The following is a 25,273-nucleotide window of genomic DNA, read 5'->3' on the forward strand; positions in this document are numbered from 1 at the left end:
GCTCAAGCAATCTTTCTGCCTCAGCCTCCCAAGTAGCTGGACTACAGGCATGTGCCACCATGCCTGGCTAATTTTTTTCTATATATATTAGTTGGCAAATTAACTTCTTTCTATTTATAGTAGAGATGGGGTCTCGCTCTTGCTCAGGCTGGTTTCCAACTCCTGACCTTAAGCAATCCGCCCACCTCAGCCTCCCAGAGTGCTAGGATGACAGGCCTAATCTTATATTTCTATCTTGTTTTAGCACATGGGGGGGGGTTGGAGCCTTGAGATGAGTTTTGTAGGAGTCACCGGCTGCAGCTAAGATTCAGCAGAGAGGAAGCCTCTGAAGTATCCTAATTACGGACAACATTAATGTTAGTTAAAATACATTTGCCATCTGTGATCTAAGCCCAAGTGCATTTCACTAGGTACATGAAGCATGCCAGGGGCCCAGGGCATTTCGACCCTGGACTAGTGGCTATATCTTGTGGGCAGCTGTGTGCCATACACCACCGCCCTTCCCCTTATTTTCTAAACTTAATTACCCTAGCACAGGCGAGATGGCAGGTGCAGAGTCAGATAAGGGTCAACTGAAAATTTTCCACTCTCCTAAGCAAGCAAGCAAGCAAGCATAATACAGAAGCCGATGGCTGGTTATTGGCTACCTGTGGTCCCTAGGCCCTAACAAGTTCCTCCGTCTCTAAGTGAGAGACAGAAATAGAACCTAAGGGGTGTGTGTAAAGCCCGTGGCCACAGGTCGGCAGTGACTGCTAACTAACGCGTGGTCTGCGCGCCCAGAGCCCCGAAAAAGAGCACTCAGCCCCTCCCATGCCCTCCCAGATCACGCCCCTTGCCTGCCTGGAGCTTCCCGAGCGACCTTCGAGGCACGGGGGAGCCCAGCGGGCCGGGGCATCCCTCCACCCGGCCTGTGGCCACGCTCCGCTGCTCTCTGTGCAGTTTGGGAGAAACAGCTGTGCCCAGGGAAGGATCCCAACAGCACCGGGCGGCGCCAGACGCGGGGAGAGGCCGGAGGGCCCCTGCAGGGTGGCTCCCCGGGAGAGAGGGGTGGGCAGCAGCCGGCCTGCTCTGGGCAGAACTTCCCCGGGCAAAGCAAGTCCCTTCGTGTCAACCTGTGCAAGCCAGTGCCCGGGGACCACCCGCCCGGTGCTCCCCCGTGCGGCGGCGACGCTGACCTCGCTCCTACCTAAGAGACCCTCAGCGGCTCCCCACTGCCTTCAGGAGGAAGTGGCCCCGGGCCCAGCCTGGCTGCTCTCCGGCCGCGTCCCCACCCAGGGCGCACGCGCTCGCGGACCGCCGCAGGGGACCGCCCGGCCCAGGGAAAGCCAACGGCGGCCCCGGGGGCCTGTGTGTCCCCTGGCCGTCCGAGGCTCGGGGCGCAGCCGCCGGCACCCTCCGCGCACTTCCGTCCCCGAGAGGACCCGCCCCCTGCGGAGCCGCTTCCGTCGCGGAGAGGACCCGCCCCCTGCGGAGCCGCTTCCGTCCCCGAGAGGACCCGCCCCCTGCGGAGCCGCTCCCCCGCGCAGCGCCCGCGCCGCAGCCCCAGCCGGTCCACGACAGGCCGCTGCCGTCGGCTCCCGCAGCTACGCGGCCGTGCCGGCTGCGCGGTCTCACGTGCGCGGGGCGGCTCGGACTGGCGGCTCTGCGCGGCCGGTCTCCGCCAGCCACCTGTCGACCAAGCCCGGCGGGACCGCACCATTCGCGCCGCCCAATTCCACCTGAGCCCGGAAGGAGCTGCCCGGCGGCCGCATGGCGGTACTCAGTTACCTAGCAACCGGGCGGCATCCTTCCCAGCAAGCACTGGTTCAACCGGCGGCGCCAGGACTACAAGGCCCGGCGTGCCTCGCGTGGACTACAAGGCCCATAATGCACCGCACACCCCTTCCTCGCCGCCCTCCTCCCAGTTCTCCTGAGACCCCGCCGGGCGAGCGCACGACCCCTTCCCGACGCTCCCCGCGCCGTGCGCGGCGCGTCCTTGCGCCAGTGACCTGGTGTGCGTGGGGTCAAGGCGCCGGGCAGAGCGGCTCCGGCCAAAGCGCCATGAGGAGGGGCGAGCGTAGGGCCGCCGAGGGGCCTCGGCCGGGGTCCCCGGTGCCCTCGGGCAAGGCCTCGCTGGAGGAGCCGCCCGACGGCCAAGCGCCGGGGCCGGGCGCGGGCCGCCGCAGCACCGAGTCCGAGGTCTACGACGACGGCACCAACACCTTCTTCTGGTGAGGGTCTGCGGCGCCCACGGCCTGGGGAGCCCGGCCTGGGTCTCCCGCGGGTCCCGCCCCGGCTCCCGGCCGAGGGCTGGGCCGGGCTGCGAGGGGCGTGGCGAACCCCGCCTCCGAGGCTCCGGGGGTGGCTGGGCACAGCTCCCGTAGCGGGGGCGGCGGAGGGTGGAGCGAGGCGCCGGCTGGCGGGAGAGGCCCTGGGGCGGACTCCTCCCGGGGTCGGCCTCGCCCCCTGCCTGCCCCGCCTCCGAGCGGCGCCCACTGCGCGGTCTTCTGATCCCAAGGATTTGGCTCCGGTCACCTCGGAAGCGCGGTGACCAGGCTTTCCCTGGCGTCCCTGTGCGAAGTTCCCCTGTGCCCTCCGCCGTGTTCCCTAGGTTGCTTCACAGTGCTCGTGGACTCGAAACCGTCTTGCTTATTGTACCCCTGCCCCCCACGTAGCAATCACACTGGCTAGCTTGAGCGTCTCACTGCTTCGGAGTTCAGTCAGCGTTTGTCGAATAAAAGCTCTGTTTCTCACGTCAGTTGCCCCTAGCCAGCATTTCCTGCACAGCTCAGTCCTGTCCCCCAACTCTGCCTTCAGTGGGGACGGATGGCAGAGGCCCCAGGAGCAGCTGGGAGCGTGGCGCCCTGAGTTGGAGTCAGGGTTGGGGAGGCCTGGGGTTCCGAGCCCGGCTCCTCTTCTTGACAACAGCTGACCTTGGGCTGGCCCCTTGTCTTTCCTCGTTTGTGAGAAAAATAAAGCCCAGGTTCCAGAAAGCATGGTTCGTGAGAAGAATGGTTTTGGCTTTTCTTTCCTGTAGGGTGTTCACTTCTCGTCCAGATGAACTACAGCCTTTAAGTCCTGCGGTAGGCCCTAGGGGACAGTGGAGTGTATGGGGCCTCTGCCCCAGGAGAGAGTGGGGATGCAGGGTGTACAGCCAGCTGTGGGAGGCAGTTCTGTGGAAGCAGTTCCAAAAGAACCAGGCTCTGGGCCATCAGAGAGCAGGTTGGGTGGGGGTGAGGAGAGCCTAATGGGAGTGATGGGTGTGTCTGAGGAAGGTCCTTCCACGCAGGTAGAGACCTCATAGAGGCCCTGTCATATCCTGGTCTGTATCACTGGCTTACAAGGGGGAGTGGCAGCGAAAGCTCAGGAGAGGAGGTGACCCAACATCTGGACCCTATGCCAGAGTCATCCCTGGGGGTGTAGGCAGCTGCCACAGGAGGAGGAGGAGGGGCAGCTGAGCCCTCCTTGGGGAGACAATACACTCTGGTGGTTGTGGAGTTATTGAGAAGGAGAGAGGGTTGGGCCGCCCTGCTCCAGTAGAGGCACGGCCGCAGAGCTGGCGCCACAAGACTTCCCACCCTCGGGGGTCTGCTCTCTGCTAGGTGTCCTGCCACGCACCCTTCCGAGAGGAGGAAGGGCGCCGTCCTCCCTCCACACAGTTGATGTCCTCTGGAGTCTCTGAGGTCCTGGAGCAAGGTGGCTGGACTGGATTGTTCCTTATTCGGTCATTCAGCACATTTGGGGGATCCTCTACTGGGTGTCAGTTACCGTTCTGGAGGGATACAACAGAAAACGACGCAAGAAGCTTAGATTCTGGTAGTCCCAAAACTTCAGAAGGCGCAATATGTGCCGGCTGCAGGGATGCTGAGTGTGGCAGAACCGGCAGAAGCACTCACAGCTCACTCAGCGCCAGGGAAGCTGCTCAAGGAAAAATACATTTCTTTAAAAGCTCAGACCAGTGGCCCTCAGGTTCCTGCACACAAGGCATGTTTGGAACACAGACGCCTGGCTATAGCACGGCCTACCTGTGAGGAGGCTGAGGGGGTGCGACTGGGCTGGCTGGTTTCAGGCACCCCTGGGTGGTGGCTCTGGCTTCCCCCCAAAACCTGTGCAAAGGAACATGGGGCAGCCTCTGGCTGTGTCTACTCCCTGACCTGTGCTGGGGAAGGAGCTTCACGTTCCCTCGTGGCAGGCAGGTAATCAGATGCCTGCCTGGTGAGAAGTACCTGTGCTGCCCCGCAGAACCTTGCTGCTGACCTCCTGTGCTTCTCCTCACTTGCTGTGTTAGGGTTTTAAAAACTCTTATTTTGTGTTTTAGAGAATTTTAATAATGAATTTGCAAAAAGTCATAGGTAAAGATTAACCTAAAACGCATATATTTGTGGAAATGACTTTAGCTTCCAAAATTACCAAAAGGAAATTTTGTATGATGTAAAACATTGTTTTTAGGGTTTTCATTTCTAAAGCTGGACGGATTTCTTTGGGGCCAGTCATGGCTCTGGAGTGTGGATTTTGTTTCTTTGTGATTGCTTTTTGGCCACAGGGCTAGCAGCTCGGGTTCAGAGTTTGCCTGAGCCTTGGAGCAGCAGCTGTGCTCTCCTGCTCTGGGTCCGAAGTAGTAAGGACATTGTCTCTTCTGCCAGCTGTGGGGAACACTAAGGGGAGATGTTTGGGACTGCAGATTCTGAGAAACACTGTGCAAAGATACATCAGCTAATGTCTAAAAATCGGGAGAACAACCTGGGACCCATTACCCTGGAGCGGTACCTGAGAACATTGCCCACCTGTCGGTGGAAGATGGTGACACACCCTCAGGTTACCGCACTTGCTAACCACCACCTCCCACCTCCACCAGGGAAGAGGTGGTCTGACGTTTTGAGGGTTTTATTGTATGCTTAGATGTTAGAACACTGCGCCTCTAGTGAGTCTTCCTAGTGACTCCGTGGACTTTGCTGTCATCCGCATGTCTTAGAGTAGTTCTTTAACCTCTTTAAGCCTGGAGACTATGTAGGTGATCTTAGATGCCTCAAGTTTCTGAGGATCCATTCTTGGTATTTGTGGGTGTGCACACATCTAGGAAGCATGACTGACTAGATGCAGTCATCTGGGTCATGCTGGCAGCAGGCTAGGAGGGCCAGTGTCACAGCCTCTTACAGGCTTGGACAGGCCCTCTGGTCTTGGCCTTTCCTTCGGCCTTCCTCAGCGATGTGTTTGTCTTTTCCTCTAACTGATCTTGGCATGCCTGCCTTCCTACCCACTCGGCCTGAGTGTGGCCATCTCTAGAGAGGGACTGAGAGCGGAGTGTCCTCCACCCGTGGTGGCAGGGAGCCAGCTGTCCTCAGGCCCTCATCCTTTTGTTTTCTTAGACAGAGTTTCACTCTGTTGCCCAGGCTAGGGTGAGTGCCGTGGCGTCAGCCTAGCTCACAGCAACCTCAAACTCCTGGGCTCAAGCGATCCTGCTGCCTCAAGCCTCCAAAGTAGCTGGGAATACAGGCATGTGCCACCATGCCTGGCTAATTTTTTCTATATATATTAGTTGGCCAATTAATTTCTTTCTATTTATAGTAGAGACGGGGTCTCGCTCTTGCTCAGGCTGGTTTCGAACTCCTGACCTCGAGCAATCTGCCCGCCTCGGCCTCCCAGAGTGCTAGGATTACAGGCGTGAGCCACCGCGCCCGGCCAGGCCCTCATCCTTGTTGAGTGTCTGAAGTCCTGGGGTTTACCGAAGCTCTTGTCCAGGGCCCGATCGCAGGACCCAAGCCTTCCCAGGCATCTGCCCAGGCTCAGGGCGGTGGAGGAAGGGGCCACTGCACACAGCTCTGGCCTCCTGGCAGGCACAAGAACGAATGCCTTTGGAGTCTTTTTTTGTGCTGTCTTGAGTGGCACCCTGTCACTGCCATGTACGTGTGGACATGGTGCTGTGTGTAAGACCAGGACTGTGACTTAAGATAGATCTTACTTTCCAGGAGTGTGTGATTTGGCAATTCTGACATCTGTCCTGCAGGTTAACAGCTGTGCCTGTGTTCCTTGCTCTGGGCCCTTAGCCCCCAACCTGCCTTTCTGCCTTGGACAGGACAGAGCTGGATCCTCTTCATTCCTGATTCTACTTCCCCAGGGCTGGGGGAGGCAGGGGTGCTGCTGTTCTTTTGAACTGCTGGGGACAGAGCCTGGGCCCAGAGAGTGCTGGTGCCTACTACTGCTCTGTCCTTGTCGGGTCTCCAGGTGGCGCCACCCAGTGTGGGGTGGGGCATCCTGCTCTGTAGTCCCGGAGCCTGGCTCTGCTGCGTCCTGACCTTGTAACACAAATGGTGGTTTTAAATTCCCATACACTAAAACTGACTTTATAGGGACATACATGTCTGTGAACCTTAACACGTGTTAGATGCTGTAGCCTCTGTTATAGGTGGGTCTGTAGCTGATCTAGCCCGACTCCCTCATGCTGCCTCTTGGTGGTGTCCTCCCCTCACCCTGCTCTGCCAGCAGCCTCTGCCCTCCCCGTGGTGAGAGCGCCACCAGGTAAAAGGACCCACACAGCGTGCGTGTTGCGCGTTCTGGAGGCGTGTGGTCATGGTGGTGGTGGTGTATTGTTTTTATAGCTGAGCAGTATTCTTTGTGCTACAGTCTGCCTTTTAGTTGGTATGTTTAGATCCTTTGCGTTTAATTATTGATACATTTGAATTTAGATCTACCTCTTCTTTCTCTTCTCTGTGCCCTCTTTTCTGCTGCTCTTTTCCTCTTTCCTGCCTTCTTTTGGGTCATGTAAATCTTTTTCGTATTCTACTTCAATCGAGGTATTGTCTCATCGGTTATGTCTCTTCGTGGGGCTCTGAGTGGTTGATGCAGGGGGCAGAGGGGATGTGCCGGCCTTCCCCAGCTGTGGTGGTCCCACAGGCGGTGTTGTGGCTGTTGGTTTTGAGAATCACCCACTCTACTCACCCTTCCCGGTGCCTTGGAACCGTCCTCTGCCAGCAGGCCTGCTGGCAGCATTTCTCTTGCGACTCCATCCCTGGAGAATGTTCCCTTCACTTTCATTCTTGAATTTGGAATATGGGTTAGCATTTCTTTTCTTCCAGTGCTCTACAAGCTTCATTCCATGTCCTGTGGCCTCTGTGGTTTCTGATTTGGTGTCTGTCGATTTCAGGTTTGCACCTGGACTGCTCTTGAAGTCCTGTGTAAAGAAGCCAGTGAGGGACATGGGAGCAGTGGGGGCGTCAGAGGAGGGAGGTTAGGGGTCAGTTCTAACAGAATCTCATTTCTGACCTCATTCTTTTTTCCTCTGAAGATGCTCCCCAGAGTTGGCAGGGTCTGCGCGTACACGGCCTTGCATTTTTGGGTGCTCTGCCTGTCGGGTGGGAGGAGCCTGCCCTCGTGTACTTGGGACCATCTAGCCCCCCATTTTACAAACAAGGAGAGTTGGGAGGGTGCTCGGGTCCCGCCTATTGCCGGGCAGGTGTGTCTGGACAGGCCTGAGTGGACACTGCTGGCGTTGAGCAGTTCTGCTTGGTCACGTCGGATCCTCATGTTTCACGTCCTGCCCAGTCAGCTGAAGTGTTGGCTGTACCTTCCGGACAGATCTGAAGTCCCCCCACCTCCTTCCTGCTTGTGGCTCACCTGGTCACCAGCTCCTGCTGTGGTTCCCATCCCTGCGCATCCTCACTGCAGCTGCCAGGTGGCCTCTCGGAGGCCTTGGCGTTGTAGCCGCTGTGCTCACCGCTCTGCAGTGGCTCTCGCTCAGCCACGGCCCAGGTTGCGTCCTCAAGTGGGGGTGGGAGGGACCCCCTTCCTCCATCCACACTGGCCTGGCCGCTTGTGCCTCGAGCCCTTTGCTCTGTGTTTCTGGTCTGGAAGTGTATTCCCAGGGGTCCCCAAAGTCCCCTGCCTCTGGTCTGCCTGAGTGTCCCTGAGAGAGGCCCTCCCTGACCACCCCCACCCTGCACTCCCGCCTTCTCGTATTTTCTGCGTAGCACGTAGGGTTTCTATTTAACCCTCCTGTGTTGGTCTTGCCCCACTGGAAGGAAAGAAGGCTCAGGAAGGTTGTAGGTTCTGTTGGGTGTGCGGCAGGTGGCGGGTGCTCAGGGGGTGCTGTGTGTGGATGAGTGGTCCCGCCACCTAGTCTGTGTCCCGAAGGGCTCCTGCCCAGGCCCTCCCCAACTTGCTCTGAGACCTTCACCAGCCCCGACCTGCCTTGTGGGCGCCAAAGCCACACTGGCGCTCAGCACCGCTCAGCAGGAGCCGCTGTGCTCATTGTTGCTACTGACTTCTAGTCTGAACACTCCTGGCTCTGCTCATCCCCACTGGGGTTGTCTCGGTCACCTCACTTAATCTGATGTCCCCACGGAGAGGGAAGGGTGGGCCCGTGTTCCCTCATGCCAGCTTGTTTTATTGGCATAAAACAACTAAATAAATGAAGACATTTCATTAGCTCCATTGTATTGTAGAAACTTAAAAAAGAAAATGGGAAAAATATTCCATGTCTCGTAATTGAGAACCTTCAGTATTAGTCACATGTCAGTTCTCTCACTAATTTATAAATTCAGTTCAATTCAATTCCAGTCAAAATCCTAATGGAATTATTTGTGGCAATTCGCCAAACTGATGCTAAGATCAATGTTGGTGAGTAAACGTGAAGAATAATCGGGGTTGGAAACACAAGGGGCAGTGTGCCAGCCGCCATGGGTGCACTGGCCATGGTCCCGTGCGGAGCGCCTGCCTGATGTCCCACAGCTCCTGCCTTGCTCTTGGGGATGCCGTCTGGTTGAGGTGTGGCAGTGCTCAGTAGCAGCACCCACTCACGGTGACTCTGGTGCGTGATGGCCTTGCTGTACACAGGACCACCACGCCCATGTGGCACGCGGAAGGTCCTGCTCCCAGCCTGATCTGCTTTGTTTGGGGTTGGCCCAAATTCCTGGGCAAAAGCGCTGCTCCTGGCTCAGCCTCCAGGTGGCGTGTTTTTGAGCTCTGTCCACCTCGTAGCCTTTATCAGTGGCTCCTTCCTCTCTTTGCTGAGTGATGTTCTGTGATAGGGGTGGACCACGGCTTCTCGTCCACTGGGATTTTTGGTTTGTTTCCAGTTTTAAGTTATTATAAATAAATATTCACGTATGAGTCTTTGTTTTTTGTTTTTTTGTTTTTGAGACAGCATCTCACTCTGTTGCCCTGACTAGAGTACCGTGGTGTCAGCCTAGCTCACAGCAACCTCAGATTTCTGGGCTCAAGCACTCCTCCTCCCTCAGCCTCCCGAGTAGCTGGGACTACAGACAGGCATGTGCCACCGTGCCCAGCTAACTTTTTATTTTTTTGAGACAGAGTCTCACTCTGTTGCCCAAGCTAGAGTGCCATGGTGTCAGCCTAGCTCTCACAGCAACCTCAGACTCCTAGGCTCAAGCAATCCTCCTGCCTCAGCCTCCCAAGTAGCTGGGACTACAGGCATGCACCACCATGCCCGGCTAGTTTTTTCTATATATTTTTAGTTGGCCATTAATTTCTTTCTATTTTTTAGTAGAGCCGGGGTCTCGCTCTTGCTCAGGCTGGTTTCAAACTCTGACCTTGGGCGATTCTCCCACCTTGGCCTCCCAGAGTGCTAGGATCATAGGCGTGAGCCACCGCGCCCGGCCCCAGCTAACTTTTTCTATATATTTTTAGCTGTCCAAGTAATTTTCTTTCTATTTTTAGTAGAGACAGGGTCTCACTCTTGCTCAGGCTGGTCTCGAACTCCTGAGCTCAAATGATCCACCCGCCTCGGCCTCCCAGAGTGCTAGGATTACAGGTGTGAGCCACTGTGCCTGGCCCACGTATGAGTCTTTGAATGGACCTGTGTTTTCATTTATCTTGAGTAAATATTTTGGAGTAAAGGACCAGATTGGATGATAGATGCATGTTTAACTTTTTAAGAAATTGCCTAACTGGTTTTCAGAGTGGCTGCGTCATTCGGCACCCACCTGTGGCAGACAAGGCTTGTGCAGCCGTGCCCTCAGCACGTGGCGTCGTGAGTGCTTTGATCTCAGCTGCTCAGCGGACGTGTGCTGGTGTTCAGTGTGGTTTTGATTTGCTTTCACGGCGACAAGTGAGGCTGCATGTCTCTTTATGTGCCTATTGGCCGTTTGTATATCTTCTTTGTGAAGTGTTTGTTCCGTTTTTTGCCTTTTTTGATTAGATTGTGTGTCTTCGTTGAGTTGTAAGAGTTCTTCATATATTCCAGATACAAAGTCTTTGTCAGATATGTGTTTTGTGAATATTTTCTCCCAGTTTGTGGTTTGCTTTTTCTCTTCTTTAGGGTATAGCTGTTGTTTGTAACAATCCGTGTGTCATGGAGGCAAGTCCTGGGCTGCATGCCGTATGTGTGTTGCTCACTAGTCCCCGTGGTGTCCCTGGAGGGCAGGATTCCCCCCTCTAGAGATAGGGAAACCACAGTGCAGAGCGTCACGTTGTTTCTCCAAGTTCACATTACTCGTTTGGATGTGAGAACTGGGTCTCTGACTGTTTGCAGGCGGTTAAAATGCAGAGGGAGTCTCAGGTGGATCCAACACAAGCCGTGGTCAAGGTCTGCTGGCTTGTGGCTCTGGTCCCTGGCTGGCTGTGGGCTGTCCAGGTGAGGAGTCTCCACTGGGGGTGGGATAGGCTGAGGCTTCCAGAGGTGGAGCCCCTGCCCCTTCCTCCCCTAGCCAGGCCCTTGTGAGTGAGTAGCACTGTCAGGGGTCGTGTCCTTCTCCGTCCAGGTCCTGGTGTCCTCTCAGCTCTTCGTTTCTTGGGCCATCATCCTTGTGAACCCTCAGCTGCGGTGGTTTCATGAACCCAAAGGATGGTCACCTCAGCACATCTTGCTCAGTGAAAAGTGCCATGTTTACTTATTGTCTGGTTGCTCCTAACAACAGACGCCTGGTCTGGTTGCCTGCAGCTCCCTGGGAGCAGACACAGGATCGTCTAGGAGCACCCAGCTAGGGACTGCCAGCCACGTGCTTTCTGGGGGTTGGAGAGTGAAGTTTACGCTCTCTCCTTTGTGTAGAGTGATTTGGTGTCACGTTACATGAGTGTTTAACAGTGTTGTCCGTGCCCTGACGTGACTGTGTTTTCGATTTCAGGCGAGCCCACACTTTGACTGTGCTGTTCATCCTTACCTGTGCGCTTGGCTACGTGACTCTCCTGGAAGAAACACCTCAAGACACAGCCTACAACACTAAGAGGTAACAGGCCCACGTGGTCCTGTTCTCTGAACTGGGTGCGCGGACACCCGCTGTGGTTGGTCTGGTGTCCTTGCTGCCCTCAGGCCGGCCAGGGGCTCAGGAGGCTTTCCCTGGCGTCCTCAGGAGGGCGGGCTGGGGCTCCTGGCCTCCCTCTCCAGTGGGTCCGACGCACCAGAGTCCTAGGGCTCCCCTTTGGCGCCACATGGCATTTCTTGCCTGTAGACTGGTCAGCCGCTGTCCTGCCTATCACGGGGTCCCTGGAGTCCATGTCACCTCCCACGTGACCTGCAGCTTGTGCTGCGTTTCCTCTGCATTTCACATGTTGAGAGACTGGGATGTGCCTAGGCAGCCTCTAGTGGTGGAGCTGTTGTTTTGGGGTGTCTTGAAGTGTCAGGGTTTGCAGGGGTCAGTGATGGTTCCCTGAATTAGCTGGCATGGTTCTTCTATGCTGGTGCATTCTATGTTTTGCTTTTTGCTTTTTAGAGACAGGGTCTCACTCTTTTGCCCAGGCTGGAGTGCCGTGGCATCAGCCTAGCGCACAGCAACCTCAACCCCCTGGGCTCAGATGATCCTACTGTCTCAGCCTCCTGAGTAGTTGGGACTACTGGTACTTGCCAGCAGGTGCAGCTAATTTTTTACTTTAATTTTTTGTAGAGCTGGGGTCTTGCTGTGTTGCTCAGGCTGGTCTTGAATTGCTAGCCTCAGTCTCCCAAAGTCCTGGGATTACAGGCGTGAACCACCATGCCTACCCTGCACTGGTATTGATGCTAATGCTTTTTAAAACTTTAAACTACTTCAAGATGTCAGGCAATTGTCCATGGACAGCCTGTGATCTCCCTTCTACAGGTCAGGAAGTGAGTCACTCCAAAGGCAGGCTGGTCACTAGGTTTGTCCTTTGTCTGAATTCCGTGGATTCTGAGGCCTGTGTGTGGAAGATAGGCTGGTTATAGAGCTTGTTCATTGATCTTGAGTTTTCACTTGACAAACTCACCTCTCCCGTTCTTTCCCAATCCTGGCACCTGGGTGTCAGGTCAGGGCTACATCCTGCCCAGCAAGGCCGGCTGCCACCGTCAGGGCTCAGGCCCCGCTTGCTCTGGTGGCACGGCCAGGGGAAGCCAGGGAGAGACTGGAGACCAGCACCAGGCGGGGTCAGAGGTGGAGGGAGGCCCGGAGGCCTGTCGGTGGCGGGGCTGTCAGGTGGCTCTGGCTGGTGGGGCCTGGGCCTTATAGAGCCTCCCTTTTACAACAGCTCTGGGCCAGCACTTGACATTTTGTAAAATGAGGGTCCTAATGTCTGTGTGATAATTAGACCGGGTCAGGGGAGTGTGGTGTTAGGGTCACCGTAATGATGCCAGGCGGCTCGCCATCAGCGCCGTTGGCCCATGTCTGTGTGGGACGGTTTAGATGGTGTAGAGACCCCTCCTGACAGAGCTCGTCCCCTTGGGTGCAGCCGGGCATTTCTGGTTAGAAATCACCATGGGGTGCCAGGACCCAGGGCTCTGCAGCCCACTTCGCCCAGGAGCTCACACTCTTCTCCCCTGGAAGGTGCAGGGGGCCCCTCCCTTCCTGGGTCCCGCCCTTTCCCCAGCTTTGTGCTCTGTGGGTTTTGCTCCCACCTCAGCGACATCGGTCTCCCGGTCGGCTTTTCTGGGTCTTCCCTCCATTCTGACCTTAGGTGCTGGCTGGCTCCCAGCCAGGCCAGTGCCTCTGCTGCTGCGCTCACCCATGCGGCCTGGCCAGCTCCTCCTTCCTTTCTCGGCCAGCTGTGCCTGTCGCATGTGGTGCAGCACCTGTGCGCTTGGGCAGCTGGAGTCCAGAGTAGGTGAGGGAGCCTGTGCTGCATCATGGCCCCTGCCAGGCCATCTGGGTCTGCCCTCGGGGCACTGTCCCTGTGCAGGGGCCACCTGGACGCTGCACCTGTGCGTGTGGAGACGGCGAGGCTCTAGCAGGGCCCCGTGTTTGCATAGAAGGAGTTTCCAAATAGGACTCGGTCTTTCCCAAGATTCATCTGTCAGCACCTGGGTGTGCCGGGTCTGCAGCATCTCCGGGGCACAGTGGGCCAGGGAGTACCAAGGAGCAGGACGTGGTCACACCTCAAGAGGTGTCCCCATAAGGCAAGTAAAATTAGGCCAGCAGTGAGCAGTCCCGATGTCACTGGGCAAGAGTTGTGGCAAGGAATAACCTGTCTCCCAAGACCCCTGGAGGAACAGAACCTCCCCAAGGGCAACCTAGACCCAGAGGGGCCAAGAACTAGACCCTTGAGTGTAAGGGGACCCGAGTGGGCATGCCCCCCTCATCTAGCCCATCCTGTCCTGAGCTGCCCCGGCGTGAGAGGCTGGGTCCTGCCACACCCTCCTGCAGGAATCCCCGGTGTGTGCGTTGAGTGGAGGGACCAGGGCTCCGGGGCACTCTGTGCTCCGAGGGTCTGTGTTGTGGGGACACTGTACACTGTCCTGGCTCACACTCTCCAGACCACACTCCTCACCCACTGCCTCTGCCCGGGAGCCCAGCGGCACAGCTGGCACTCTGGCTGCCCAGGCCTCTCAGGCCTTGGGGAGGCTGCCGGGCCAGTTTATGTTAGTATGTGAGAGTTATTTCATGCCCTTGAGCGTAGGTTTTATATATAGAAAAGACCTCCTAAAGGTTACCTTTATTTTAAAAAATTAATATTTACATTATTAAAGTTAAAAATGTAGAAAACTAGTTTGTTTTCTGTAAGCTTCCAATTTCAGCTTGTGCATCTTTGTTCTTTTTATGCATCTAACAGTTTCTGTCACTTTAGGGGGTTGGTTTTGTTTTGTGTCTTAAGTCAATCTTATTTTTTTTTTTTGAGACAGAGTCTCGCTCTATTGCCCAGGCTAGAGTTCTGTGGCATCATCATAGCTCACAGCAACCTCAGACTTCTGGACTCAAGCAATCCTCCTGCCTCAGCCTCCCTCAGCTAGGACTATAGATGCGAACCACCAAGCCCAGCTAATTTTCTATTTTTAGTAGAGACGGGGTCTTGCTCTTGCTCAGGCTGATCTAGAACTCCTGAGCTCAAGTAATCCTCCCACCTTGGCTTCCTCGAGTACTGGGATTACAGGTGTGAGCCACTGCACGGCCAAGTCAACCATATTGACATATAATTTGACAGTATATATAACTAATCAAAGCATCCAGCTCGATGAGTTTTGACAGATATTTAATACATACACCTGTGTGCCCATTGCTGAGTGGAGGTAGTAAATATCCATTGCCCAAGTTCCTCTGAGCGGCCAGACAGCCACACCCCGGCACTCGGCAGCCGCTGGTCTGTCAGCACAGACGTGCTTTGCCTGTTGTGGGTTCACATAAAGGGCCTTGCTCAACACATACTCCTTGGCGTCTGGCTTCTCCCACCCAAAATAATGGCACGTGGCATCCATATTGTGTCTGTTGGAAGTTTATCACTCTCGTTGCTGGGGAGAATCCGCTGTGCAGATGAGCCACAGTTCACTCATCCGCCATCCGCAGGGGACCTTGGGGAGAGTCCAGTTTTTCTTACCAACACGTTTACAGGGTCTTCAATAAATTTTTTATTGCATTTACAAATTTAGTGAATAAAACTTCACACATTTTAGTCATATAAAATACATATAAATATGTAAATATATATGAATTTGAAATATAAATGTACTTTATTTTTATTTTTTTTTGAGACAGAGTCTGGCTCTGTTGCCCTGGCTAGAGTGCCATGTCGTCGGCCTAGCTCACAGCAACCTCCAACTCCTGAGCTCAAGCAATCCTCCTGCCTCAGCCTCCTGAGTAGCTGGGACTACAGGCATGCACCACCATGCCCGGCTAATTTTTTCTATATATATTAGTTGGCCAATTAATTTATTTCTATTTATAGTAGAGACGGGGTCTCGCTCTTGCTCAGGCTGGTTTCGAACTCCCGACCTTGAGCCATCCACCCACCTCGGCCTCCCAGAGTGCTGGGATCACAGGCGTGAGCCATCGCGCCCGGCCTATAAATGTACTTTATATATGTAATACATATAAAATACAGTACATATGAACATATTCACAGTGCCAAAGAAGAACACAGTTGGAGCGCTGACACTGCCCTATTCCAGGACTTACTGCGAAGCTACAGTAACCGAGACAGCGCAGTGTTGGCAACAGCAGGCGCAGAGGTCATTGGGCCAGAGAGCGAGCCCAGGAACAGCCACATGGTACAGTCAGCTGGTCTCGACAGGAGCGCAGGCAGCACAGTGAAGAAAGGGCAGTCTTTCCACAAACGGTGCCGGAGCCACAGGATACCCACATGCAAAAGTGAATCTAGATGTTACGCTTTTCACAAACATTAACTCAAAATGGCTTATAGGTAGGCCTAAATTAAAATGCAAAACTGTAAAACTTCTTGCAGAAAATACGGGAGAAAATCTAGTGCCTCAAGTTTGGCAGTGACTTTTTAGATAGAATACTAATAGTACGACTCATGAAAGAAAAATCTTGATAGGCTGAACTTCACTAAAATCGAAAGCTTTTGCTTCATAAAAGACACTGTTAGGCCGGGCATGGTAGTTCACGCCTGTAATCCTAGCACTCTGGGAGGCCGAGGTAGGAGGATCGCTCAAGGTCAGGAGTTCTAAACCAGGCTGAAGGCCGGGCGCTGTGGCACACGCCTATAGTCCCAGCTACACAGGAGGCTGAGGCAGGAGGATTGCTTGAGCCTGGGAGTTTGAGGTTGCTGTGAGCTAGGCTGATGCCATGGCACTTTAGCTAGGGCAACAGAGTGAGACTCTGTCTCAAAAAAAAATACTGTTAAGAGAATGAGAAGAGGAGCCATGGGTTGGTTGAAAATATTTGCAAAACACGTATCTGATAAAGGACTCTCATCCAAAATATGCAAAGAACTCTTAAAGCTCGATAATAAGAAAAGAAACAACACGATTAAAAAACAGGTGAAAGATCTCATGGGCACTCACCAGAGAAAGTACACAGATGACAGTCAGCACTGGGGAAGGTACTCATCACTGTCTGTCTTCAGGGAGTCAAAAATCAAAAACTGAGAGATAGCACAGCACACCCATCACCATGGCTAAAATTTAAAATACTGATAGCACCAAATGCTGACAAGGACTCAAAACACCACCCACTCTCATCGTTATCGGTGGGAATGCAAAATGGTGCGGCCACTTCGGAAGACAGTTTGGCTGTCTCTCAGAGAACTAAACAGACTGTTACCTTATGATCCCACAGTATTGATCCAATTGAATTGAAAGCTTATGTTCGCACAAAAGCCTGCACACGAACGTTTATAGCAGCTTTATTCATAGTCACCAGAAATTGGAAATAACCAAGATGTCCTTCAGCCAGAGAGTGGATACGTAAACTGTGGCACATATGGAATGTTGTTCAGCAATAAAAAGAAATGAGCTTTGAAGCCACAAAGACAGAGATGAATCTCAAGAAGCATTATTACTGAGTGGAAGAAGCCAGTTGGAAAGGCTGTGTACTGCACGATGCCAACTGAATAACACTGGGAAACTCTTTGGGAAGGTGAAATTATGTGACGGTAGAAAGATGAGTGGTCTCCAGGGGAGGGCCAGAATGAACAGCAGAACACGGCACTTCTTTGGCAGTGGGACTGCACGGTGTGCCACCTTGAAGGTGGGTGCCTAACACTGCATCGTCCAAACCCACAGCACTCGACAGCTGCAGAATAAACCTTAATGCATGCAGATTTAAAACGCTAACTTAGGAGGTCGGGGGTCCCAGGAAGGAAGGCAGACTGTGACAAGACACGTCTCACCTTCCAGAGGCATGCAGCGGCCTTCCTACAGGGGCAGTGGACAAGGTCCTGTGTCACTTGGGAGCCGAGTGGCGTCTGTGAGTCTAAAGGCAGACAGGGCTGCATAGAGCACTTTGCTCTAACTGATATAGTTATGTCCCAGGAGGTAACGGGTGGCAGTTCTGTTAACTGCTGTATATGTCATTGTGTGGGGATGGTGGCAGCCAGGTGTTTGCTGTCGGAGTGGGAATTCACAGGTAATCAATGGGATGCCCCTAGGAGGATCCATGTGGTAATAGATCATAGTTAGAGATGTCAGTCAGAATTCGTGTTTAGCTTAGTAAAGATACAAATAGTTAAAAAGATAAATATAATGTGCATATATGTTAGTGTATACACAGATACATTATTGTTCTGTGAGCTGAGAGGACCCAGAGCCCAGTACACCCCAGGAGCACCTAGTACACCAGTGCCCACCTCTCGGGTTCTGACGCTCTCCAGTGAAAGGACCCAGGGCTCTTTGGAGAACTCGCTGATTCCAGGGCTGGGGCACGGAGTGCCCAGGACGAGCCTGGTGCACCTGTCGTGCCAGAAGGCAAAGAACTGCTCAGGAAGACACAACAAAACCCCACAGTGACAGGACTGTGTCAAAGCAACACAGGAGCCAAGTGAAGGCTCTCAGTGGCCAAAGCTGGAACAGTTTCAGCAACAAAATCAGTACAGTGGTATTGAAATATAGCCCGGAGCATGAAAAATATGATGTGAGTGATGAATAAATAAGGAAGGAAATCAAATCTCCCTGCAGAAGCTTTCCAAGTAATGATGCAACTACTCCACTCTGCAGGAGGCAGAGCACAACCTTCTACCCTCACCTGGGGCTGCTCACAGGGACTCCTTCCAGAGCACACGGTGTGGGGAGGGGGGCGGTGGCAGAGTGAGGGGCCTGACCGGCACCCAGCCAGGTGCGGTGTGGGAAGGGGCGGTGGCAGAGTGAGGGGCCTGACCGGCACCCAGCCAGGTGCAGTGTGGGAATGGGCGGTGGCAGAGTGAGGGGCCTGACTGGCACCCAGCCAGGTGCAGTGTGGGAATGGGCGGTGGCAGAGTGAGGGGCCTGACCGGCACCCAGCCAGGTGCGGTGTGGGAATGGGCGGTGGCAGAGTGAGGGGCCTGACCGGCACCCAGCCAGGTGTGGTGTGGGAAGGGGTGGTGGCAGAGTGAGGGGCCTGACCGGCACCCAGCCAGGTGTGGTGTGGGAATGGGCGGTGGCAGAGTGAGGGGCCTGACCGGCACCCAGCCAGGTGCGGTGTGGGAACGGGGCGGTGGCAGAGTGAGGGGCCTGACCGGCACCCAGCCAGGTGTGGTGTGGGAAGGGGCGGTGGCAGAGTGAGGGGCCTGACCGGCACCCAGCCAGGTGTGGTGTGGGAAGGGGCAGTGGCAGAGTGAGGGGCCTGAGTGGCACCCAGCCAGGTGTGGTGTGGGAATGGGCGGTGGCAGAGTGAGGGGCCTGACCGGCACCCAGCCAGGTGTGGTGTGGGAAGGGGCAGTGGCAGAGTGAGGGGCCTGAGTGGCACCCAGCCAGGTGTGGTGTGGGAATGGGCGGTGGCAGAGTGAGGGGCCTGACCGGCACCCAGCCAGGTGTGGTGTGGGAATGGGCGGTGGCAGAGTGAGGGGCCTGACCGGCACCCAGCCAGGTGCGGTGTGGGAACGGGGCGGTGGCAGAGTGAGGGGCCTGACCGGCACCCAGCCAGGTGTGGTGTGGGAAGGGGCGGTGGCAGAGTGAGGGGCCTGACCGGCACCCAGCCAGGTGTGGTGTGGGAAGGGGCAGTGGCAGAGTGAGGGGCCTGAGTGGCACCCAGCCAGGTGTGGTGTGGGAATGGGCGGTGGCAGAGTGAGGGGCCTGACCGGCACCCAGCCAGGTGCGGTGTGGGAATGGGCGGTGGCAGAGTGAGGGGCCTGACCGGCACCCAGCCAGGTGTGGTGTGGGAAGGGGTGGTGGCAGAGTGAGGGGCCTGACCGGCACCCAGCCAGGTGTGGTGTGGGAATGGGCGGTGGCAGAGTGAGGGGCCTGACCGGCACCCAGCCAGGTGCGGTGTGGGAACGGGGCGGTGGCAGAGTGAGGGGCCTGACCGGCACCCAGCCAGGTGTGGTGTGGGAAGGGGCGGTGGCAGAGTGAGGGGCCTGACCGGCACCCAGCCAGGTGTGGTGTGGGAAGGGGCAGTGGCAGAGTGAGGGGCCTGAGTGGCACCCAGCCAGGTGTGGTGTGGGAATGGGCGGTGGCAGAGTGAGGGGCCTGACCGGCACCCAGCCAGGTGTGGTGTGGGAAGGGGCGGTGGCAGAGTGAGGGGCCTGAGTGGCACCCAGCCAGGTGCGGTGTGGGAAGGGGCAGTGGCAGAGTGAGGGGCCTGAGTGGCACCCAGCCAGGTGCGGTGTGGGAAGGGGCGGTGGCAGAGTGAGGGGCTTGACTGGCACTCAGCCAGGTGGTCAGGGGCGGCACTGCCAGCGATGAGTGGTGCTGGTGAGCACCTGGGTGGCACTGGTGAAAACGGCGCCTTATCGCTGTGGTCTTCCTCTCAGAAATCTGTGACCTCGTTCTAATCATGAGGAAACACAGCAGACCACCTTAATCAAGGGATATTCTGCGAAATTCCTGACCAGTTCTCAAGACTGTCCAGGTCCTCAGAAACAGGAGAGTCTGGGAAACTGTCACAGCCGAGAGGAGTGTGGGGAGACAGGATGCCTCCCTGTCACAGGGAGTCCTGGACGGGATTGTGGGACAGGAAAGGACACTGGGGAAAAGCCAAGGAAATCTGAGCAAAGTGCAGACCTCAGTTAGTAGCAGTGTATCGGTACTGGCTCATTAATTGTGACAGATGCCCCGTGCTGACAGAAGGTGTGGATGATGGGAAACACAGTGCATGGTACACGTGGAAACTCTGCTGTTCTCATAGTAATTCTATAAAGCTACAGCCGTTCAAAAATTAAGCTTATTATAGAAATGTAATGCATTTGTTTTCCTTTTAAAGTAATTCCTTTACCCAAACGACATACCTTCCCAAGTACTGAAGCAATTCTTACAAACAAATGAGCCTTATGAAATCATGAGAAACACATGTGATGCATAGCCAGGTGAGCATTCTCGTGTGACCCGGTCTGAGCTGGTTCCTGGGCCTCATCACACGCAGAAGCCACAAGGCTGCCCCAGGAGCCCAGAGCCAGGCACGGCGCCAAGTAGCCAAGGCGCACTGACCCACCCAGGGCGGATGCCGCAGGTCAGCCCCCGGGCAATGCCAGCAGCGTCCTCCTTGGTCAGCAACCAGTCCTCTTTTCATTTCCTTCCTTTCTGGGGGGCAGAAGAGCATTTGCTGTCCCTCCCCTAATAGTGTACCCCTCTTCCACACACCATGGAAGAACAGCTGAGTTGGGGCCTGCATCTTGCTCCGGTGGCCCTGGAAGGTACTTTTCACATCTCCCACCCCGGAGCACCGTGAGACCTTGGGTTGGGGCACCTGTGCCAGGACCCACCGCACTGAGCCAGGCATTGAGGGTGTCTCTGCTCCTGTCCCTGGAGCTTGGTGTGAAGGCTGCTCTGGAAGTGCACATGTCCCATTGGAGGGGCCGTGAATATCCTACCAAGGGTGAGACCCTCAAGGCCTGGGCTTAGAGCAGCACACGGCCCCAAATGACTGGACTGTTGTCCCAGCAGCTGCGTGAGGGCTGGGCCCCCGCCTGTGTGCTCCTGGGGTCCTCTGAGTCTCATGCTACCCCTGGTGGGGTCTGCCTCACCTGTGTCTGCTGGTGGTTTCCAGGCCTAGGCACCTTTGGTAGGCAGAGAGGAGAGTTTTTTAGACTGAAATTTGTCGCTAGATGGATTTTAGGAGCACTGTTGGGAACTCTGTGACCCCATCTGTTCCTGAAGCTGAATGAACGTGCGTTTGTACATAGCAGCTTCACAGTAGGCACAGCCTGGATGCACACAGTGTGTAAGTACGTGGAACGTGACTGTCAACAGCAAGTCCCTCTGCAGTGGGCAGGAGCTCTGCCCACGGTGGGTGCTGTGCTCTCAGACCGAGCAGGACGGGCACATCCGTGCGCCTGCACAGTGGCGGAGCTGGGGAGCACTGGTGGCTGTGAGCAGGTGCCTGCATGTCCAGCGGGCCGTCCCGGGCAGACAGTGGGCTCTGGGCTGAGCCTGTGTGAGCAGCTGTGCTGGGGGTGCCTGCCTGCAGCTCCTCCCCGCCTCCCCGCGCAGCCTCGTGCCTCCCTGCGCAGCCTCGTGCCTCCCTGCGCACCTGTGTTTTATCCATTTACTCAGTCACGGTTACAGTGCTGCTTACACTTCATCTTCTTGTGAATTGCAGGATTCCTGTTAGTATTGGATGAGGTGACCCCAAAAGGACAAAAGAAAATACTGGGGTCCCTGCCCCGTTGGCCCAGAAAGCCTTTAGCTCCTAACATCGTTCTGTCTCATGCAGACGTTAGTGAACCCTGGTTGTCGTGTATGGAATTTTAGGTGGATTTTCTTCACATAAATAAGGCACATATCCTAGTGATTCAACACTTTATAGATAAGGAGTGTGGTGCCGCCACGGGGCGATTGGGCCCAGGTGAGATGTTGGTCCAGGGGGGTGGATTGGCCCCGGCCCAGCCCTCCCTGCTGTGCAGTCCCCAGCTCTGCCCTGAGGCCGGGGCTGTCCAACAGGGGTGTCCTGGGGTCCCTGCTGCCTCCTGCCTCCCTCCTGGGAGAAGCTTACACACACTGAGGGGCTGTTTGTTCTTTATTTGCAGAGGTATTGTGGCCAGTATTTTGGTTTTCTTATGTTTTGGAGTCACACAAGCTAAAGACGGGCCATTTTCCAGACCTCATCCAGGTAACTTGCCATTTCTTCTTCCGTGTGTGGCAGTTCTGTTCTGAGCAGTCACTCTGTGTCTGTGCTGGGTGTGAATGTCCTCCCCTCCGCCTGGCCCTGCCCAGGCTGCCCGGCCACTCCGCACAGTAGGACGGAGGGCGTGGGGCCCGAGCTGTCTGCTCTCCTTCCAGGTGAGGGTTCCTTCAGGCCCTTGGGGCCCTGGCTCCTCCCTGTCCTGGGCTCTTCCGCCCTTCTCTTCTGGCCGCACTCACCCTCTTCCTGCAGGCAGGGCCGCTGGGCTCCGCAGGGGGGCTGGGAGGCACCCCTCCCCTTGTCTCTGCCTCAGTTGCCCCCCAGTGACCCCAGTTTCCTGCCTCTAACAAATCCCAGGAGACAGAAGCACAGGTCCTCCCCGAGGGCACAGGACACTTCCCGCCAGCCGGCCCTCCTCCCGCCAGGCCTCTGTAGGGAGGGTTGGTTGGTTCCCCTGAAGGCTCACGTGTAGTAACTAGAAACATTTATTTTCTGTTTCAACAGGGGAATGTATTGTAGAACACTTGGAAAATAGAAAAAATATTTTAATTAAAAATAAAAACCACTCACAAAAAAACCCACCATTAAATTTAGATGTGTTATGTACATTATACGTCAACATAACCTTAAAAAATGAGAACAGTTACGTATGTGTGGCTTTATATCATGCATTTTTCACTTTAGGTTTAACAAGCGTTTCCTTATTCACTAATTTTTTTGTTTGATAACTGGATTTTTTAGTGGCCGCTTGTTTAGCTGTCATTTGAATGTAGTATAATTTTAGTTAACCAACTTGCTTACACTGTAATAGCTTGTATTTAGGAAGTTTCCAGTTGTACTGTAATAAACTAGGCTGTGGTATGTTTTTGTACATGTGCTCTGTGTAAATATCTGATTATTTATTTTGTAAGACATCCTAGGAGTAGAAGTATTGTGCTAAAGGGCGCAAATATTTCAGGCCTGTGATGGACATTACCAGGTCTCCTTCCAGAAAGGCAGTTGGTGTTGTGGCGTGAGGTGCTCTGCCCTGGAGGCCCCTGAGCAGCTGGTCTTGTGGCCCCTTCTGTTACAGGGTCTTGATAAAGCGCCCCTTGGGTGCCTGGTGGGACACTGGGGCTGGGGGTCTACTGAGCACATCTGGTCTGGAAGGGTTTGGACTGCTTCCCGGGGCAGGGGGAGAGCAAGGGTGTGGTTTAAACTCCAGATCACACATGAAACACCCCATGCTGCTGGTGCTCGTTGGGTTGATTTATGGGAAGAAGCACTGCCAGAAAGTCCTGGCTGGAGGCCGTGTCCCTCCCAACCTGGCCAGGCCTTGGAGTGGGGCTGGGCTCTTACTGTGTCTAAGCTTTTACTTTGAGCTCAGCTCCACCTTTCTTCTTTTCATTTAGTTTGCTTTGCATAAACTGCATGTTTATGCAATCTTTGCCAATCTTTGATTAATTGATTGATTGATTGCTTTGAAACAGAGTCTCGCTCTGTTACCTGGGCTGGAGCGCCCCTGGCTCAAGCGATCCTCCTGCCTCAGGCTCCCGAGTAGCTGGGACTACAGGCACGTGCCACCATGCCTGGCTAATTTTTTCATTTTTAGTAGAGACAGGGTCTCGCTGTTGCTCAGGCTGGTCTGGAACTGCTGACCTTAAGCGATCCTCCTACCTTGGCCTCCCAGAGTGCTAGGTTTACAGGTGTGAGCCCCCATACCTGCCCAGATTTTTTATTTATTACTGTAGGAAGCCTGGAGCCACCTTCTTCTACATGTTAACTTTATGTTTGGCAGGAGACTCTCAAACTGTCCAATCAGAATGCACTTGCAGTGGACAAGCAATGGGTCCTACGCAGCTTAGTGCTCTGCAGGGAAAGCGAGAAGGGGTTTCTGGCTCCAGAAAAACAGCCCCTGTGGGTTCTGCCTCCCTCCCTGCCTGCATCTGGGCCCAGGAATGCCCGGTCAGGCCACTGCCGGGGTAGCCAGCAGAGCAACTGTATGTTGAGAGGCAAAACGAGGTTCCAGCTGACCTCTCTGGGGAGCTGCTACATATGGAAACATGTTTGGCCATAGTTCCGAGCGAGACCATGTTCAAATAGGTCCTGGCCCACTGCAGAGGGCACCGCCCTTGCATGGTCTTTCTTCCATCTGTGGCCCCCTCCAAAAGCTGGTGTGCTCTTTGCGAGTCAGGAGAGCACCTCACTGCGGAGGCCACCTGTCTGCTCTGCCCTCGGGCACTGTGTTTGGGGTGGGGCTGCTGGAATCAGAGATGCCAGCTCAGGAGCAGCTGGAGTTGCTGCGGATGTGGGCACACGGCCTGCTGGCACTGAGGGTGGGTGAGGCGGGCCTGGGCTCTAGGGCGAGAGAGGAGTGTGAGGTGACCCACCTCCCCAATTTGGGGCCTGCCCTGCAGTGGGGCATAGGAAGGACAGAATCGGCGACAGGGACCTGAGTGGTCCTGTCAGATGTCCGTGATTTCCGGGAGCATGTGGTGCTCCGAGTGGCCAGAGGCTGGGGACCTGCGCAGGAGTCCTGTTCGTGGGCCCTTGGGGTGCAGGCTGCCCCTGAGTTTATTTCACCACAAGCCCTTTCCGATGCTGTTGTAGCTCTTGAACCAGTGAGAACCTTCCAGATAGAATCTACTTGTCCTTCAAGGCATGAAAAATAAGTTTGTAATCTCCATTTTCTATCTCATGTCCCTGAACTACTTTAGCAAATTTCCTAAGAACTTACCACGTTTGTATTTCCTGCCTGCGCGAGGTGGCTTGTCTTATACCATCAGGGCTGTCACCCCCAAGTAGATTAGGGTCAGCCCTGCCCAGGGGGCCTCCCACGGGTGCTGGGCTTGGCCCTAAAACCTTGTGTGTGCGTGCCTTGCTGTGAGCTGCTCAGAGCCATGGCGGGGGCAGGAGTATAGCGAAGGCTTAACATTAGGAGTCCGCTAACATAGCCCCTCACACTGTTAATGTCTCACAGGAAAAATCAGCCCTCTTAAATGCAGAAAAATGAAAGTTCATACTTATCCGTGAGAAAAACTTAGCATACTGGAATTAAGAGATTCTTTGTGTGTGTGACAGAATCTCACTCTGTCACGTCGGATAGAGTGCAGTGGTGTCATCACAGCTCACTGCAACCTCAATCTCCAGCCGTCCTCCTGTCCTAGCCTCCCGAGTGCACTATGGATGCACCACCACAGCCTGGCTAATTTTTCTGTTTTCAGCAGAGACAGGGTCTCGTTCTTGCTCAGGCTGGTCTTGAACTCCTGACCTCAGGTGATCCTCCTGCCTCAGCCTCCCAGAGTGCTGGGATAACAGGCCTGAGCCACTGTGCCTGGTCAAAAGGAGATCCTTTTAACATGATAAAAGGGACCCACCAAAAATCTACTGCAGATTTACCAACGATGGGAGGTTGAAAGTGGGACCAGTGAACACGAGACCAGAGTGTTTGCTGTCACTGCTCCGGCCAACAGTTTATTGGCCTTCGGTGCCACTGC

General features: G+C 55.0%; 1 protein-coding gene across 1 annotated transcript in view; it reads left to right on the top strand.

Moving 5' to 3' along the window:
* Positions 1-1,862: 1,862 nt before the first annotated feature.
* Positions 1,863-25,273, top strand: part of PTDSS2 (phosphatidylserine synthase 2) — a 33,864-nt gene continuing 10,453 nt past the window's right edge. The window contains exons 1-3 of the mRNA XM_012769561.2: positions 1,863-2,210; positions 11,058-11,159; positions 21,703-21,785. Of these exons, the coding sequence (XP_012625015.2) occupies positions 1,867-2,210; positions 11,058-11,159; positions 21,703-21,785 (529 nt within the window). The 5' untranslated portion in view covers positions 1,863-1,866. The remainder of the gene's footprint in view (positions 2,211-11,057; positions 11,160-21,702; positions 21,786-25,273) is intronic.

Source organism: Microcebus murinus, chromosome 4 (genome assembly GCF_040939455.1).
Source record: "Microcebus murinus isolate Inina chromosome 4, M.murinus_Inina_mat1.0, whole genome shotgun sequence".
In the NCBI taxonomy this organism is placed as follows: Eukaryota; Metazoa; Chordata; class Mammalia; order Primates; family Cheirogaleidae; genus Microcebus; species Microcebus murinus.